Consider the following 12,885-nt stretch of genomic DNA (forward strand, 5'->3'; position numbering starts at 1 on the left):
GCCGCGCGGGGGCTGCCGGGAGGTGTGGCGGGACGCGCGGGCGCTGCCGGGAGGTGTGGCGGGGCGGGACGCGCGGGGGCTGCCGGGAGGTGTGGCGGGGCCGGGCCGCGCGGGGGCTGCCGGGAGGTGTGGCGGGACGCGCGGGGGCTGCCGGGAGGTGTGGCGGGACGCGCGGGGGCTGCCGGGAGGTGTGGCGGGCCGGGACGCGCGGGGGCTGCCGGGAGGTGTGGCGGGACGCGCGGGGGCTGCCGGGAGGTGTGGCGGGCCGCGCGGGGGCTGCCGGGAGGCGCGGCGGGGCGGGCGGGGCCGGTACCGGGGCCGGGCCGGGCCGGGAGCGATCGCGGCGCGATGCAGAAGTACGAGAAGCTGGAGAAGATCGGCGAAGGTGCGGCAGGGCCGGAGCCGTACGGAGGGAGCCGGGTGCTGCGGGGCCCGGCGGCGGTGCCGGTACAGGTAGCGGGGGCTCGGCCGTGACCCCGTTCCATCCCCCGCAGGCACCTACGGGACCGTGTTCAAGGCCAAGAACCGGGAGACGCACGAGATCGTGGCGCTGAAGCGGGTGCGGCTGGACGACGATGATGAGGTGAGGGGGGCCGGGGCTGCGACCCTCCCGGTGCCCCCGGTATCCCGGTACCCCCGGTGCCCTCCATATCCCGGTAGCCCTGGTACTCCCGGTACACCCCCGGTATCCCCGGTGCCCCCCGTATCCTGGTGCCCCAGTGCCCTGGTACTCTGGTACCCCAGTACCCCCGGTACCCCGGTACCCAGTACTCCCAGTACATCTCCGGTGCCCCAGTACCCCCGGTACCACCCAGAATCCCGGTACCCTGGTGCCCCGGTACCCACCAGTATCCCGGTGCCCCCGGTACCCCGGTACTCTGGTACCCTGGTACCCTCGGTACCCAGTACTCCCAGTACACCCCCGGTACCCCGGTACCCCCATGCCCCCTGTTCCCACGACCCCGTGTCCCGCAGGGCGTGCCCAGCTCGGCGCTGCGGGAGATCTGCCTGCTCAAGGAGCTCAAGCACAAGAACATCGTCAGGTACCGGCGGCACCGGGGGCACCGGGGCCGGGCCCGCGGCCGGGGGCTGCTCCTGCCGCTGCCCCGGGCCCGTGGCTCAGCAACCCCTGCCCCGCAGGCTGCACGACGTGCTGCACAGCGACAAGAAGCTGACCCTGGTCTTCGAGTTCTGCGACCAGGTGAGCACCGGGGGCACGGCGGGGCACGGGGAACCGGGGGGCACGGGGGACCGGGGGGCACAGGGACCCTGGGAGGACACGGGGTCCTGGGGTCCTCTGAGGGTCTCTGCTCGCTTCCCCCAGGACCTGAAGAAATACTTTGACAGCTGCAATGGGGATCTGGACCCCGAGATCGTCAAGGTGGGTGGGGCAGTCCCGGGGCCGCGGGGCGCTGCGGTGCCCGGGGCTAGCGGTGCCCCCCGGGCTGACGGAGCCGCCGTGCCCGCAGTCCTTCATGTACCAGCTGCTGAAGGGGCTCGCCTTCTGCCACAGCCGCAACGTGCTGCACCGCGACCTGAAACCGCAGAACCTGCTCATCAACCGGGTGCGCACGGGCAGCGGGGCATGGGCACGGGCACGGGGCTGGCTGTCCATCCTGGGCACTCACACCTGCGAGTGGGGCTGTCTGGATGTCTGTGTGTCTGTCCTGGCAGTCACACCTGCGAGCGGAGCTGTCTTTGTGTTTGTCTGTCTGTCCTGGGCACTCACACCTGCGAGCAGGGCTGTGCTTCGGGGTGGCACTTGGTAATGGGGCTGTCTGTCTGTCTGTGTGTGCTGGGCAGTCACACTTACGAACGGGGTTGTCTGTTTGTGTATCTGTCTGCCTGTCTGTGTGTCCTGGGCAGTCACACCTGCGAGTGGGGCTGTCTGTCTGTCTGTCCTGGCAGTCACAGCTGGTGTCTGTCCAGCCGCAGCTCCGTCTCTGCCGTGTTCCCAGGGATGGGAAAGCAGCAGGGCCACTGTCCCTGGGGGTGCAGTGGGGCCCCCAGGCTGACCCCGTGTGTCCCCCCAGAACGGGGAGCTCAAGCTGGCGGATTTCGGGCTGGCTCGGGCCTTCGGCATCCCCGTGCGCTGCTACTCGGCCGAGGTGAGCTCCTGGGGCTGCCGGGGCTCGTGGGGCTCCTGGGGCTGCCGGGGCTGCTGGGGCTGCCGGGGCTCCTGGGGCTCCTGGGGCTCCTGGGGCTGCTGGGGCTGCTGGTGTTCCTGGGGCTCCTGGGACTGCTGGGGCTGCCAGGGCTCCTGGGACTGCTGGGGCTCCTGGGGCTCCTGGGGCTGCTGGGGCTGCCAGGGCTCCTGGGACTGCTGGGGCTCCTGGGGCTCCTGGGGCTGCCGGGGCTGCTGGGGCTCCTGGGGCTCCTGGGGCTCCTGGGGCTGCCGGGGCTCCTGGGGCTGCCGGGGCTGCTGGGGCTCCTGGGGCTGCTGGTGTTCCTGGGGCTCCTGGGACTGCTGGGGCTGCCAGGGCTCCTGGGACTGCTGGGGCTCCTGGGGCTGCTGGGGCTGCTGGTGTTCCTGGGGCTCCTGGGACTGCTGGGGCTCCTGGGGCTGCTGGGGCTCCTGGGACTGCTGGGGCTCCTGGGGCTGCCAGGGCTCCTGGGGCTCCTGGGGCTGCTGGGGCTCCTGGGGCTCCTGGGGCTCCTGGGGCTGCCGGGGCTGCCAGGGCTCCTGTGGCTGCTGGGGCTCCTGGGGCTGCAGGGGCTGCCGGGGCTCCTGGGGCTCCTGAGGCTGCCGGGGCTCCTGGGGCTGCTGGGGCTCCTGGGGTACTGCCCTGCCCAGCCGGCTGGGGCTCCCCCGTCCCCATGCCAGTGTCCCTGTCCCCATGCCAGTGTCCGTGTCCCTCCCCAGGTGGTCACTCTGTGGTACCGGCCCCCTGACGTTCTCTTCGGGGCCAAGCTCTACTCCACCTCCATTGACATGTGGTCAGCTGGGTGCATCTTTGCGGGTACACGGGGGGCCAGGGCCGTGGGGGGGCCCGGGGGGCTGGGGGCCTGTGGGAACCACCCCCTGTCCCCCCAGAGCTGGCCAACGCGGGGCGGCCCCTCTTCCCGGGCAACGACGTGGACGACCAGCTGAAGAGAATCTTCCGATATCCTTGGGAGTGGGGAAAGGGCTGCCTGGGAATGGGAGCTCAGGGAGTGGGGATTCCTGGGAATGGGGAGCCCAAAGCAATGGGAGCTCAGAAAATGGGGAGCCCAAAGGAATGGGGATTCCTGGGAATGGCAGCTCAGGGAATGGGGACTGCTGGGAATGGGGAGCCCAAAGCAATGGGAGCTCAGGGAGTGGGGACTGCTGGGAATGGGGAATCCTCTGGGAATGAGGAGCTCAGGGAATGGGGAGCTCAAATTAATGGGGACCTCTGGGAATGGAGAATGCCCTGGGAATGGGGAGCCCAAAGGAATGGGGACTGCTGGGAATGGGGAGTTCAGGGAATGGGGAGCCTCAGAATGGGAAATCCCCTGGGAATTGGGAGCTCAGGGAATGGGGAGCCCAAAGGAATGGGGAGCTCTGGAAACGGAGAATCCCCTGGGAATGGGGAGCCCAAAGGAATGGGGAATCCCCTGGGAATGTAGAGCTCTGGGAATGGGAAATCCCCTGGGAATGGGGAGCCCAAAGGAATGGGGACTGCTGGGAATGGGGAAACTCTTAAATGGAGAGCCCCTAGCAATGGACACTTCCCCCCAGAATGGGGGATTGGGGAAATCCTGGGAATGGGGAGCCCTGCAGAATGGGGACCCCCTGGGGAATGGGGAGCTCTGAGAATGAGGATCCCTTGGAACGGGAATGCCCTTGGCTGGGCAGGGGGCAGGTGCTGGGTGCCCCCGTGGTGGCCCTTGACTGTCCCCACGCTGCTGGGGACCCCCACGGAGGAGCAGTGGCCGGCCATGGCCAAGCTGCCGGACTACAAGGTGAGGGCAGGGGACTCGGGGGGTCAGGGGAATCAGGGGGTCTGGGGGAGCTGGGGCTCACCTGCGTGTCCCCAGCCCTACCCCATGTACCCAGCTACCACTTCCCTGGTCAACGTGGTGCCCAAGCTGAACGCGACTGGCCGGGACCTGCTGCAGGTGAGACCCTGTGCCCCCTGCCCCTGTGCCACCTGTTTGTGCCCCCTGCCCGTGCCCCCCACCCCTGCTGTGTGTGCCAGCCTGCACAGCCCCTGCTCCTGTCCCACCGCTGTGTCCCCCACACGTGTCACCCCTGCCCACCCTGTGGGGGCTGTGGCTCCTGGGCGTGGGTGCCCTCCCCCTCGCAGCCCCCTGCCCTCCCGGGGGGCTGTGGGACGGGGAGGGTCCGTGCTGTCCCCCCTGAGCCCCCCGTGCCCCCCAGAACCTGCTCAAGTGCAATCCGGTGCAGCGGATCTCGGCGGAGGAGGCCCTGCAGCACCCCTACTTCACCGACTTCTGCCCCCCCTAGGGCCCCCCAACTCCCCAGACCCCCCAGCCGGGTGCCAGCCCGTGCCAGCCCCCTGACCGCAGCCCCCCAGTATTTATTAGGTTCTGCCCCGGCTGCGGGGGGCTGGCACAACCTCCCGGGGGAGGATGAGAGGGCTGGGACTCCCCCCGGGGACACAGGACTCACCCTGGGGCAGGGGGCTTCCCCAGGGCATGGGAGCCCCCAGACACGGGGCCACAGAGCTGGTGGAGGGGCAGGACCCTCCGGGACCAGGCACAGGGACCCAAGGGGGGAATGAACCCCCCAGTCTCCTCTCCCTCCTTCCCCCGAGCCCCCTGTGCCGGGGGTCCCGGGGTGCCCCGAGCCCCCTGTGCCGGGGGTTTTTGGTGTACCCTGAGCCCCCTGTGCCGGGGGTCCCGGGGTGCCCCGAGCCCCCTGTGCCGGGGGTTTTTGGTGTACCCTGAGCCCCCTGTGCCGGGGGTCCCAGGTGCCCCTGCCAGGGCACTGCTGTTCGTGGGTGATGTGCGTTTGGATTCCCATAAAGAGCTTCTCCCCCAGTGCTGCCTCCTCCTTCCTGGGATGTCGGGGACCCCTGCTGCCGTGTGACAGACCCCCCCCATCCCCTGAGCCCAGCCCAGCCCTGTGACCCCCCCCCGTCCCCCCAAGCCCCCCATCCCCCCAGGCAGACGGAGCCGGGGCTGGGGCACCTCTTTATTTGGGGGGCTCTGGGGAGGGGTTGCATGTCCAGCGCGGGGGGCACAGGCAGCGCATGCAGGGACGTGGGAGCGGGGCCGGGGGGGCCCCTCACCCCCAGCCCCCCTCACCCCCTCAGGGGGCGGGGGAGGCCTGGAGGCCGCCCCGCGGCCCGGGGGTGTCCCCCCAGCCCCCCGGCCGGCGGGGGGGCGGGCTGGGCTCTGCGGGGGGGCCCGGGGGGGACCCTAGAGCCGGGTGACGAGGTAGCAGGTTCGGGGCGACGCCGAGACGGGGCGTGGGGCCGGGCAGGGGGGGCCAGGCGCCCTACAGGGGGGTGGGGGGTCAGCTGCGCCCCGCCTGCTGGGGGCTCTGCCCCTGCCCCCCCACAGTGCCCCCCAGGAGCCCTCCACTTGGGCAGGGGACACCTCGCGGCCACCCCGCAGCCGGGCTGGCCCCTGCCGTGTCCCCACGCGGACCCCCCCCCGTGCCCCACTGTGTCCCAGATGGCAGGCGGGGGGACCCCGGCCCCGCTGGGGGTGTCGGGGCAGGGGTACCCCGGAACAATGATGAGGATGGGGGATGTCTGCAGGGAATGGGGGGGTCTGCAGAGAATGCGGGGGGTTGGCAGGGAATGCCGGGAATGGCCCCGCACCCCCGAGCTGGCCCTGGGGAGCCCCCCCGGACCCCCGTCTCCCCCCGGGGGTGACAGCCCCACCCCCCCCGTGTACCTGGGTGGGCGCGGGGCCGCGGGGCTGCCCGGGACCGCCGGGTGCTCCTGGACGGGCGCACGGAGGGACGAGAGAGCGGTGAGCGGGGGGATGAGTGACCCCTGGGCGGGGGGCTGGGGCGCGGGGGGCGCGGGGGGTTACCAGGGTGCCGCCGTCGCTCCGGGGGCTCCGCTTCTTCTCCTTGTACAGGCTCAGGAGTTTGTCCCGGAACACCTGGGGGGGGCAGGTCAGAGACCCCGGCCCGGGGAGCCCCGGGCGGGGGGAGGCCAGGGCGGGCTCACCTCGTACAGGTAATCGAAGATCTCCAGGATGGTGAGGAGGCTGGCGCCGATGAAGAGCCCCATCTGCCCCCCGATGTCACCTGCGCGGGAGGGGACGTCAGCGAGGGCACAGCCCGTGTCCCCAGCGCCCGGCCCCGTGCTCACCCAGCAGCCCCGCCACCTCGTACGCCTTCTTCTGCTCGATCATCTCGTAGTTCAGTGCCTCGAAGAAGATGTCCAGGACCAGCACATTGTCCCTGGGGGACACGGGGATGAGGGGGCAGTGTCAGCTCCAGGGCGGGCTGGACTGTGCCATGGGGCACCGTGGGCCAGGGCAGAGGGGGGTGCTGGGCCATGCTGTGCCAGGCCATGCTGAGCCATGCCGTGCTGGGTGCATTCCCTGTTCCTGGGGCAGGTTTGCACAGGGGAGGCCATGCCGTGCCATGCTGTGCCGTGCCATGCTGTCACACTGTGCCATGCCATGTCACACTGTCATTTGGGGCTGTCACTTGGTGTGTGCTGGGGATGCCGTGCGTGGCTGTGCCGTGCTGCTGTGTCACACTGCCACGCCGTCCCACTTCATGTCTGCTGGGGATGCTGGCTGGGCACGCTGTCACACTGTCACTGGGGCCGTTGTGTCACACTGCTCGTGTCACGGGGCCACGCAGTGCCGTGTCACACCGTCACAGCGTGCCCTCTGCTGCCAGCTGTCATGCTTGGGGCTGTCACGCTGTGCGCCGGCGAGGCGGCGGGTGACAGCGCGGTGGCAGCGGCGGAGGCGGCGGTGTCACTCACGCAATGTACTGCTCCGTCTTGTTGAACTTCTTGGCCAGGTACTTGGCCGAGGCCTTGCTGGGGATCTTCACCATGGAGAGCTCCTTGCCGTAGCGCACCATGGCGCAGGGCGTGCGGCACGCGCAGTACTCGCTGTCCTTCGTCACCAGGAAGTCTGGGGGGGCGTGGGTGGGACGGGGACCCCCAGGACTCTGGCCCGCGGGGGCGGCGGGGCGCTCCGGGGACAGAGCTGGGCGCTGGTGGTGCCACCCGGGACAAGAGTGCCACGAGCACTCTTGGTGGCACAGGGAGGGGACCCGGCCCTGCGCCTCTGGGGACAGCAGTGACCCCCACCCTGGCGGGGGCACAGGGACACCGGGGCCACAACCTCAGTGGTGGGGACACCAGGGCCACACTGTCAGTGGTGGGGCACAGGGACACCAGGGCCACACTCAGTGGTGGGGCACAGGGACACCACAGCCACAGTGTCAGTGGTGGGGCACAGGGACACCAGGGCCACACTGTCAGTGGTGGGGCACAGGGACACCAGGGCCATTCTCAGTGGTGGGGCACAGGGACACCAGGGCCACACTCAGTGGTGGGGGCACAGGGACACCAGGGCCATTCTCAGTGGTGGGGCACAGGGACACCAGGGCCACACTCAGTGGTGGGACACAGGGACACCACAGCCACAGTGTCAGTGGTGGGGCACAGGGACACCAGGGCCATTGTCAGTGGTGGGGCACAGGGACACCAGGGCCACACTGTCAGTGGTGGGGCACAGGGACACCAGGGCCATTGTCAGTGGTGGGGCACAGGGACACCAGGGCCACACTGTCAGTGGTGGGGCACAGGGACACCGGAGCCACAGTGTCAGTGGTGGGGCACAGGGACACCAGGGCCACACTCAGTGGTGGAGCACAGGGACACCACAGCCACAGTGTCAGTGGTGGGGCACAGGGACACCAGGGCCATTCTCAGTGGTGGGGCACAGGGACACCACAGCCACAGTGTCAGTGGTGGGGCACAGGGACACCGGAGCTGCACTCGCAGAAATGGGGGCATGGGGAGGCTCCGGGGTGCCCGGGGCCCTTGGGGGGCACAGGGTACGTACCCAGCGCGGGGTCGGCGCACTCCTTGTACTGCTCCGGGGTGCAGACGTTGGCATTGCCTGCGGGGGAGGCGGGGTTGGTGCCCGGCGGCCGAGCCCCGCGGCGCCCGGCCGGCCCCGCTCACCCGGCATGTGCACCATGCGGCAGTTGCAGTTCTCGGCCAGGTAGCGCGTCTCGCAGTCCAGGCGGCACGCCGTCAGGCTGTAGTTGGTGAAGAAGTCGGACTCGATGGGGGTGGCCTTGCAGTCCCCCCACGGCGGGGGCAGGTACACCAGCTGCCGGGCACCCGCTAAGGAAAACACGGCGTCCTGGGGCCCCGTGCCAGCCCCGATGTCCCCGCGCCTCCCAGCCCGCGCAGCGCCGTCCCCGGGGCACAGCTCACCCGCGCCCCAGTGCTGCGGGTCCTGCCGCCCAGAGCCCCCCGTCCCCTCCTTTCGGGGCACGGCGCTGCAGCAGTTGTCACCCGTGCCGGGTGCCACAGCGCAGTCTGGCAGGTGGCGCTGGCTGGAGCAGGCCGTGCCAGGGCGGGGGCCAGCGCGGACCCTCCCCTCGGTGCGGGCACCGCGCCTGGCGGAGGCCCAGCACCCCCCGCCCGTGGGTGCCAGGGCCATTCCTGGTGCCGCCGCGCTGCTGCCGCCCATGTGCCGGCACACGTGGTGACGCCCACCCGAGGCACCTAAATTTAGGTGTCTGGCTGCGGGGGCCGGGCCGCCACCCCCCGGCGGCTGCTCCGCGGAGCCGGGGGTCGCTGCCGAGCCCTGCCTGCCCGGGCCTGGCGTGGGGCTGCCCCACAGCGTGCGCCGTGCCCTGGCACGGCTGCCAGGGGGTACCCATGGGCATGGCTGGGGTACCCGCGGCTCGGAGTGTCCCCTCAGGGCTGGGGCGACACCAGGCCATCCCGAGCCCTCTGGGCGGCCGTTCTCATCCCTTTGGGTCACCATCCCGAGCCCCGGGAGGGTCCATCCCAATCCCTCGGGGTCTGTGCCCAGCCCCGGGCGCCGTGCCCGGATACCCGCTGCTGCTGGCAGGAGACGAAGGTCTGGAAGCCAGGGGCCACGCCGAAGCCCAGCTGGTCGATGAAGGGCGGCTCGTCCTGGCTGTGGATCTGCACCTTCACCCCCACCTCGAACGAGGTCTCATCTGCAGAGCAGGGGAGGGGGGTCAGGTGCAGGGCAGGGGATCTCACCCGTGTCCCCCTAAAAGGACCTGGGACCCAGTGCTCTCACCCTGTCCCCCAGCCGGCAGGGTCTCACCCTGTCCCCCAGCCAGGCAGGGTCTCACCTGTGTCCCCCCAGCCAGCAGGGTCTCACCCTGTCCCCCCAAATGGGCAGGGTCTCACCGTGTCCCCCCAGCCGGCAGTGTCTCACCTGTGTCCCCCCAGCCAGCAGGGTCTCACCCTGTCCCCCCAGATGGCAGGGTCTCACCTGTGTCCCCCCAGACGGGCAGGGTCTCACCGTGTCCCCCCAGCTGGCAGGGTCTCACCTGTGTCCCCCCAGACGGGCAGGTACTCCTCCTGCTGCACGTTGAGCATGAGCTCCAGCCCGTTGCCGGAGCCGCCCTGCAGCGTGGTCAGCACCTCGCGGCCCGGCCCCCCCGGGTTGAACGTGTAGCACTTCCCCAGGCGCGTGAAGATCTGCGGGGACACGGGGCACCCGTGGGACGTGGGGACAGGCACTCGCTGCCACTGCGGGCACCCCACGTGGACATTCACTGCCACTGTGGGGACCCTGTGGGGACACAAGGACCCACATGGGGACTGGCAGTGGGGATCCAGTGCCCCACATGAGCCAGGGCAGGATCCCAGTGCCCCAGGGCAGGATCCCAGTGCCCTACAGGACCCAGGATGGGGTCCCAGTGCCCCAGGACAGGATCCCAGTGCCCTACAGGACCCAGGATGGGGTCCCAGTGCCCCAGGACAGGATGCCAGTGCCCTACAGGACCCAGGATGGGGTCCCCGTGCCCCAGGACAGGATGCTAGTGCTGCCAGGAGAGGCGAGGGCGTTGGTGGTGCTGGCCTGTGCTGCCGCGGCTCTGCAGGGATATTGGGTTTCCTCGTGGTTCCAGGGAACACGTGGGGACACTTGAGAGGGGAGGACACAAGCCAGAACGGTGATGGGGACCAGGACACCTTTGTCACAGCGGCGGGGGCCATCATGTCCCCCCCAGGAGCTGAGAGCCTGTCCTGGGCCAGCCCCCCTGGGCCGCCCCCCCCCAGGAGCCCTGGGGTGACCTTGAGTTCCGGGGATCAGAACCCCCAGCCGGGGACCCTGGGGTGACCCCGAGCCCCCAGAGCGGTCCCGTGGCCCCCGGCTCCTGCCATGCAGTCCCGTGGTGTCCTGGCCCTCTGTGCCGGGTGCCCCACCCGGGGTAATGTCCCACGGGGGGAGCGGAGGGGGCGTTGCCGTGGCAACCAGCTGCTCCCAAAGTGGGGACCCGTTGCCATGGCAATGCGGTGCCCAAGGAGGAAAGGGGGGGGGCGGGTGTCATGGCAACGGCTGCCCGGCATGGGGATGCTGGGGGGGGCATGGGTGGGGACAGCGATGGGGACGTGTCCCCAGCACCGCCAGTCCTCCTGCTCAGGGTCACACGGGGACCCCAGCCCCGCACCCTGGGGACCCCCAGCCCTGCTCCCCGAAGAGGCCCTGTCCCCACACCCGTCCACAGGCCCTGGGGGATGCCAGAGGAGACACAGCTCACCCGCTGGCCCTCGGGCCCCTGCCCATGTGCAGGAGCCTCGGGGACGCTGGGCCCAGCTGGGGCGAGGCGCAGGGACACCGTGCCAGAGCTCAGCCCCCGGCCTAGGGCACAGCATCCCAAGCCAGGACTAAGACTGGCCGAGCCTGGGCGTTTTGGGGGGTGGAGCCGGGACCTTGCTGCCTAATCAGGCACATGCCACCCACCCGAGTGCTGCCCTGGGGACCCGCAGCCCTGCTGCCACATGTGCCAGCCCTCAAACCCAGGGCTGTCACCACCCAGGGCCATCACCACAGCCTGGCCAGGCTCTGGGAACACTGGCAGAGCAGCTCTGGCCACGGGCACGGGGGGCACAGGGAGCAGGGGGCACAGACCCGTCAAAGCACAGCTTGTCCCTAAGCTGCGTGCTGAATTAATTAGTGCTCCAAGAGCACTAAGGGGCAGCAGCTGCTGGGGACAGTGATGTGGACTGGGCAGAGCTGGCATGGCAGACGTGAGCTGCCCACGCTGCTGCCTGGTGCTGCTGTGGCAGGAGGGGAGTGTCTGTGCTGCCCATGCCGCCATCACTGCCTGTGCCAGTGTCCCTGCCCATCCTGCCCGTGCCACCGCCCCTGTCCCCCTGCGTGTGCCACTGTCCCTGCCCGTCCTGCCTGTGCCACCAGCCCTGCCTGTCACACAAGTGCCACCATCGCTGCCTGTGCCACTGTCCCTGCCTGTCACACAAGTGCCACCATCGCTGCCTGTGCCAGTGTCCCTGCCCTGCTCTGGGGGCCACAGTGGGGCTGCTGGAGGGTGCTGGGAGCAGCAGCAGGGGGTCCCAGCAGGGCTGGCACAGGGACCCCCACCCATGCCCGGCATGGAAGAGCTGCCCATGGGAGGGAGCCTCTGTGCCAGCAGTCAGGGCAGCGGCTGCTGCTGGCGGTGCCCAGCGGCACCTGAGGCTGGCACGGGGGCTGGGGGCTGCACCTCGAGCACCTGTACAAGTGACACCCCGTGCAGGAGAGCACCCCACACCTGTGAGCGTCCTGTGAGCATCCCGTGCCCACCACCACCCCTGCACGCAGCAGACACCCCCGGGCAGCCCAGAGTGCCCGGCACAGCCCCGCTCCATCCTGGCACGGCTGGCAGCACCCGGGTGGGGACATCCCGGTGCGGGGGGGCTGTCCCCAGCGGGGCGGGCAATGAGAGAGGGGCATCACCTGCCCGGCCCCAGCAGGACCCCCCGTGTCCCTGCGCAGCCCCGGCCGCCCGGCGCTCCCCTCCCGCCCCCGGGCACTCACCACGGTGAAGTTGCGGGCGGTGCAGCCGGTGCCGCGGAAGGAGCACTGCAGCAGCATGTCGGCCAGGTCGTGGCCCGTGCGGTTGTAGAACTCGGCCATGCTGAAGGGCTTCGCCTTGAAGTTCTTGAAGTTGGCCTTGTCGCGCAGCGCGGCCAGGACGTGGGGCTCGGCCAGCTGCGGGTTGCTGATCTCGTAGCGCTCGTTGAGCAGCGCCAGCAGCTCGCCCACGTGGTACATGTCGTTGCGGGTGATTTTGGAGAAGCGGAACTCGTTGAGGTTGCAGATGGTGATGGCCGGGAAGGTGAGGTTGCGGGCAGCCACCTCGTCCAGCTTGGTGACGTGCGGGTAGGTGAGGAAGTAGGCGACGCGCTCGGCGCACACGAGCAGCAGCAGCCCCAGCGAGCCCAGGAAAAAGCCGCCCCAGAGCACGCGGCGCAGGGACACGGCCCCGTAGGCGAAGACGTGGCTGATGCCGTGCAGCGAGGAGCTGTGGGCGAACGCCCGCAGGCTGGAGAGCCCCTCGCCCTCGCCGCTGCCCTCCGAGCCCCTCCTCATCCTGTTGCCGCCGGGGCCCCGCGGTGCCCCGCAGCCTCAGCCCATCGCCGCGCCGGGCTCAGGGCGCGGGCAGGGGAGGAGGAGGAGGGTGGGCAGGGGAGAGGAAGGCGGGGGGGGGGCAGGACCGGCCGCCCGGCCCCCCCAGCCCCTTCGCGCTGCCGGTGCCGGTGCCGCGGAGCCGCGGGCAGCGCAGCGCAGCTCCCGTCCCGGCTCCAGCCCCGGCCGCGGCTCCGATCCCGGTCCCGGTTCGAGCCCTGCTCCCGGATCCGGTCCCGATTCCAGGCTCGGTCCCCCCCGATCCCGGTGCCGGCTCCAGCCCCAGCCCCGCTCCCAGCCCCGGTCCCGCTCCCGGCTCCGCTCCCGCGCGGCGCAGCCGCCGCC

General features: G+C 70.7%; 2 protein-coding genes across 2 annotated transcripts; one reads left to right on the forward strand and one right to left on the reverse strand.

Moving 5' to 3' along the window:
- Window positions 1-246: 246 nt before the first annotated feature.
- Window positions 247-4,966, forward strand: CDK5 (cyclin dependent kinase 5). The gene is made up of 12 exons (XM_064409096.1): window positions 247-385; window positions 495-583; window positions 976-1,043; window positions 1,141-1,201; window positions 1,325-1,381; window positions 1,470-1,565; window positions 2,034-2,108; window positions 2,864-2,960; window positions 3,035-3,104; window positions 3,864-3,924; window positions 4,000-4,080; window positions 4,343-4,966. Exons 1-12 carry the CDS (start codon window positions 349-351, stop codon window positions 4,427-4,429), a joined length of 879 nt encoding a protein of 292 aa, XP_064265166.1. The 5' UTR covers window positions 247-348; the 3' UTR covers window positions 4,430-4,966.
- A 140-nt stretch (window positions 4,967-5,106) lies between these two features.
- Window positions 5,107-12,885, reverse strand: ASIC3 (acid sensing ion channel subunit 3). Its single transcript, XM_064408989.1, has 11 exons — window positions 11,950-12,885; window positions 9,458-9,608; window positions 8,988-9,115; window positions 8,100-8,250; window positions 7,978-8,034; window positions 6,885-7,038; window positions 6,255-6,346; window positions 6,111-6,190; window positions 5,971-6,042; window positions 5,830-5,876; window positions 5,107-5,425 (listed from the first exon to the last, which is right to left on the reverse strand). Exons 1-11 carry the CDS (start codon window positions 12,502-12,504, stop codon window positions 5,347-5,349), a joined length of 1,566 nt encoding a protein of 521 aa, XP_064265059.1. The 5' UTR covers window positions 12,505-12,885; the 3' UTR covers window positions 5,107-5,346.

This window comes from Passer domesticus, chromosome 1 (assembly GCF_036417665.1).
Source record: "Passer domesticus isolate bPasDom1 chromosome 1, bPasDom1.hap1, whole genome shotgun sequence".
Lineage (NCBI taxonomy): Eukaryota > Metazoa > Chordata > Aves > Passeriformes > Passeridae > Passer > Passer domesticus.

Coding starts and splice junctions, on each gene's coding strand:
- ASIC3 (XM_064408989.1), bottom strand. CDS start 12,504: ATGAGGAGGGGCTCGGAGGGCAGCGGCGAGGGCGAGGGGCTCTCCAGC. Junction 9,116..9,457: donor GCCCGTCTGGGGGGACACAG/GTGAGACCCTGC, acceptor CCTGCTCTGCAG/ATGAGACCTCGTTCGAGGTG. Junction 6,191..6,254: donor CGAGGTGGCGGGGCTGCTGG/GTGAGCACGGGG, acceptor CCTCCCGCGCAG/GTGACATCGGGGGGCAGATG.
- CDK5 (XM_064409096.1), top strand. CDS start 349: ATGCAGAAGTACGAGAAGCTGGAGAAGATCGGCGAAG. Junction 1,202..1,324: donor TCTTCGAGTTCTGCGACCAG/GTGAGCACCGGG, acceptor CGCTTCCCCCAG/GACCTGAAGAAATACTTTGA. Junction 1,566..2,033: donor AGAACCTGCTCATCAACCGG/GTGCGCACGGGC, acceptor GTGTCCCCCCAG/AACGGGGAGCTCAAGCTGGC.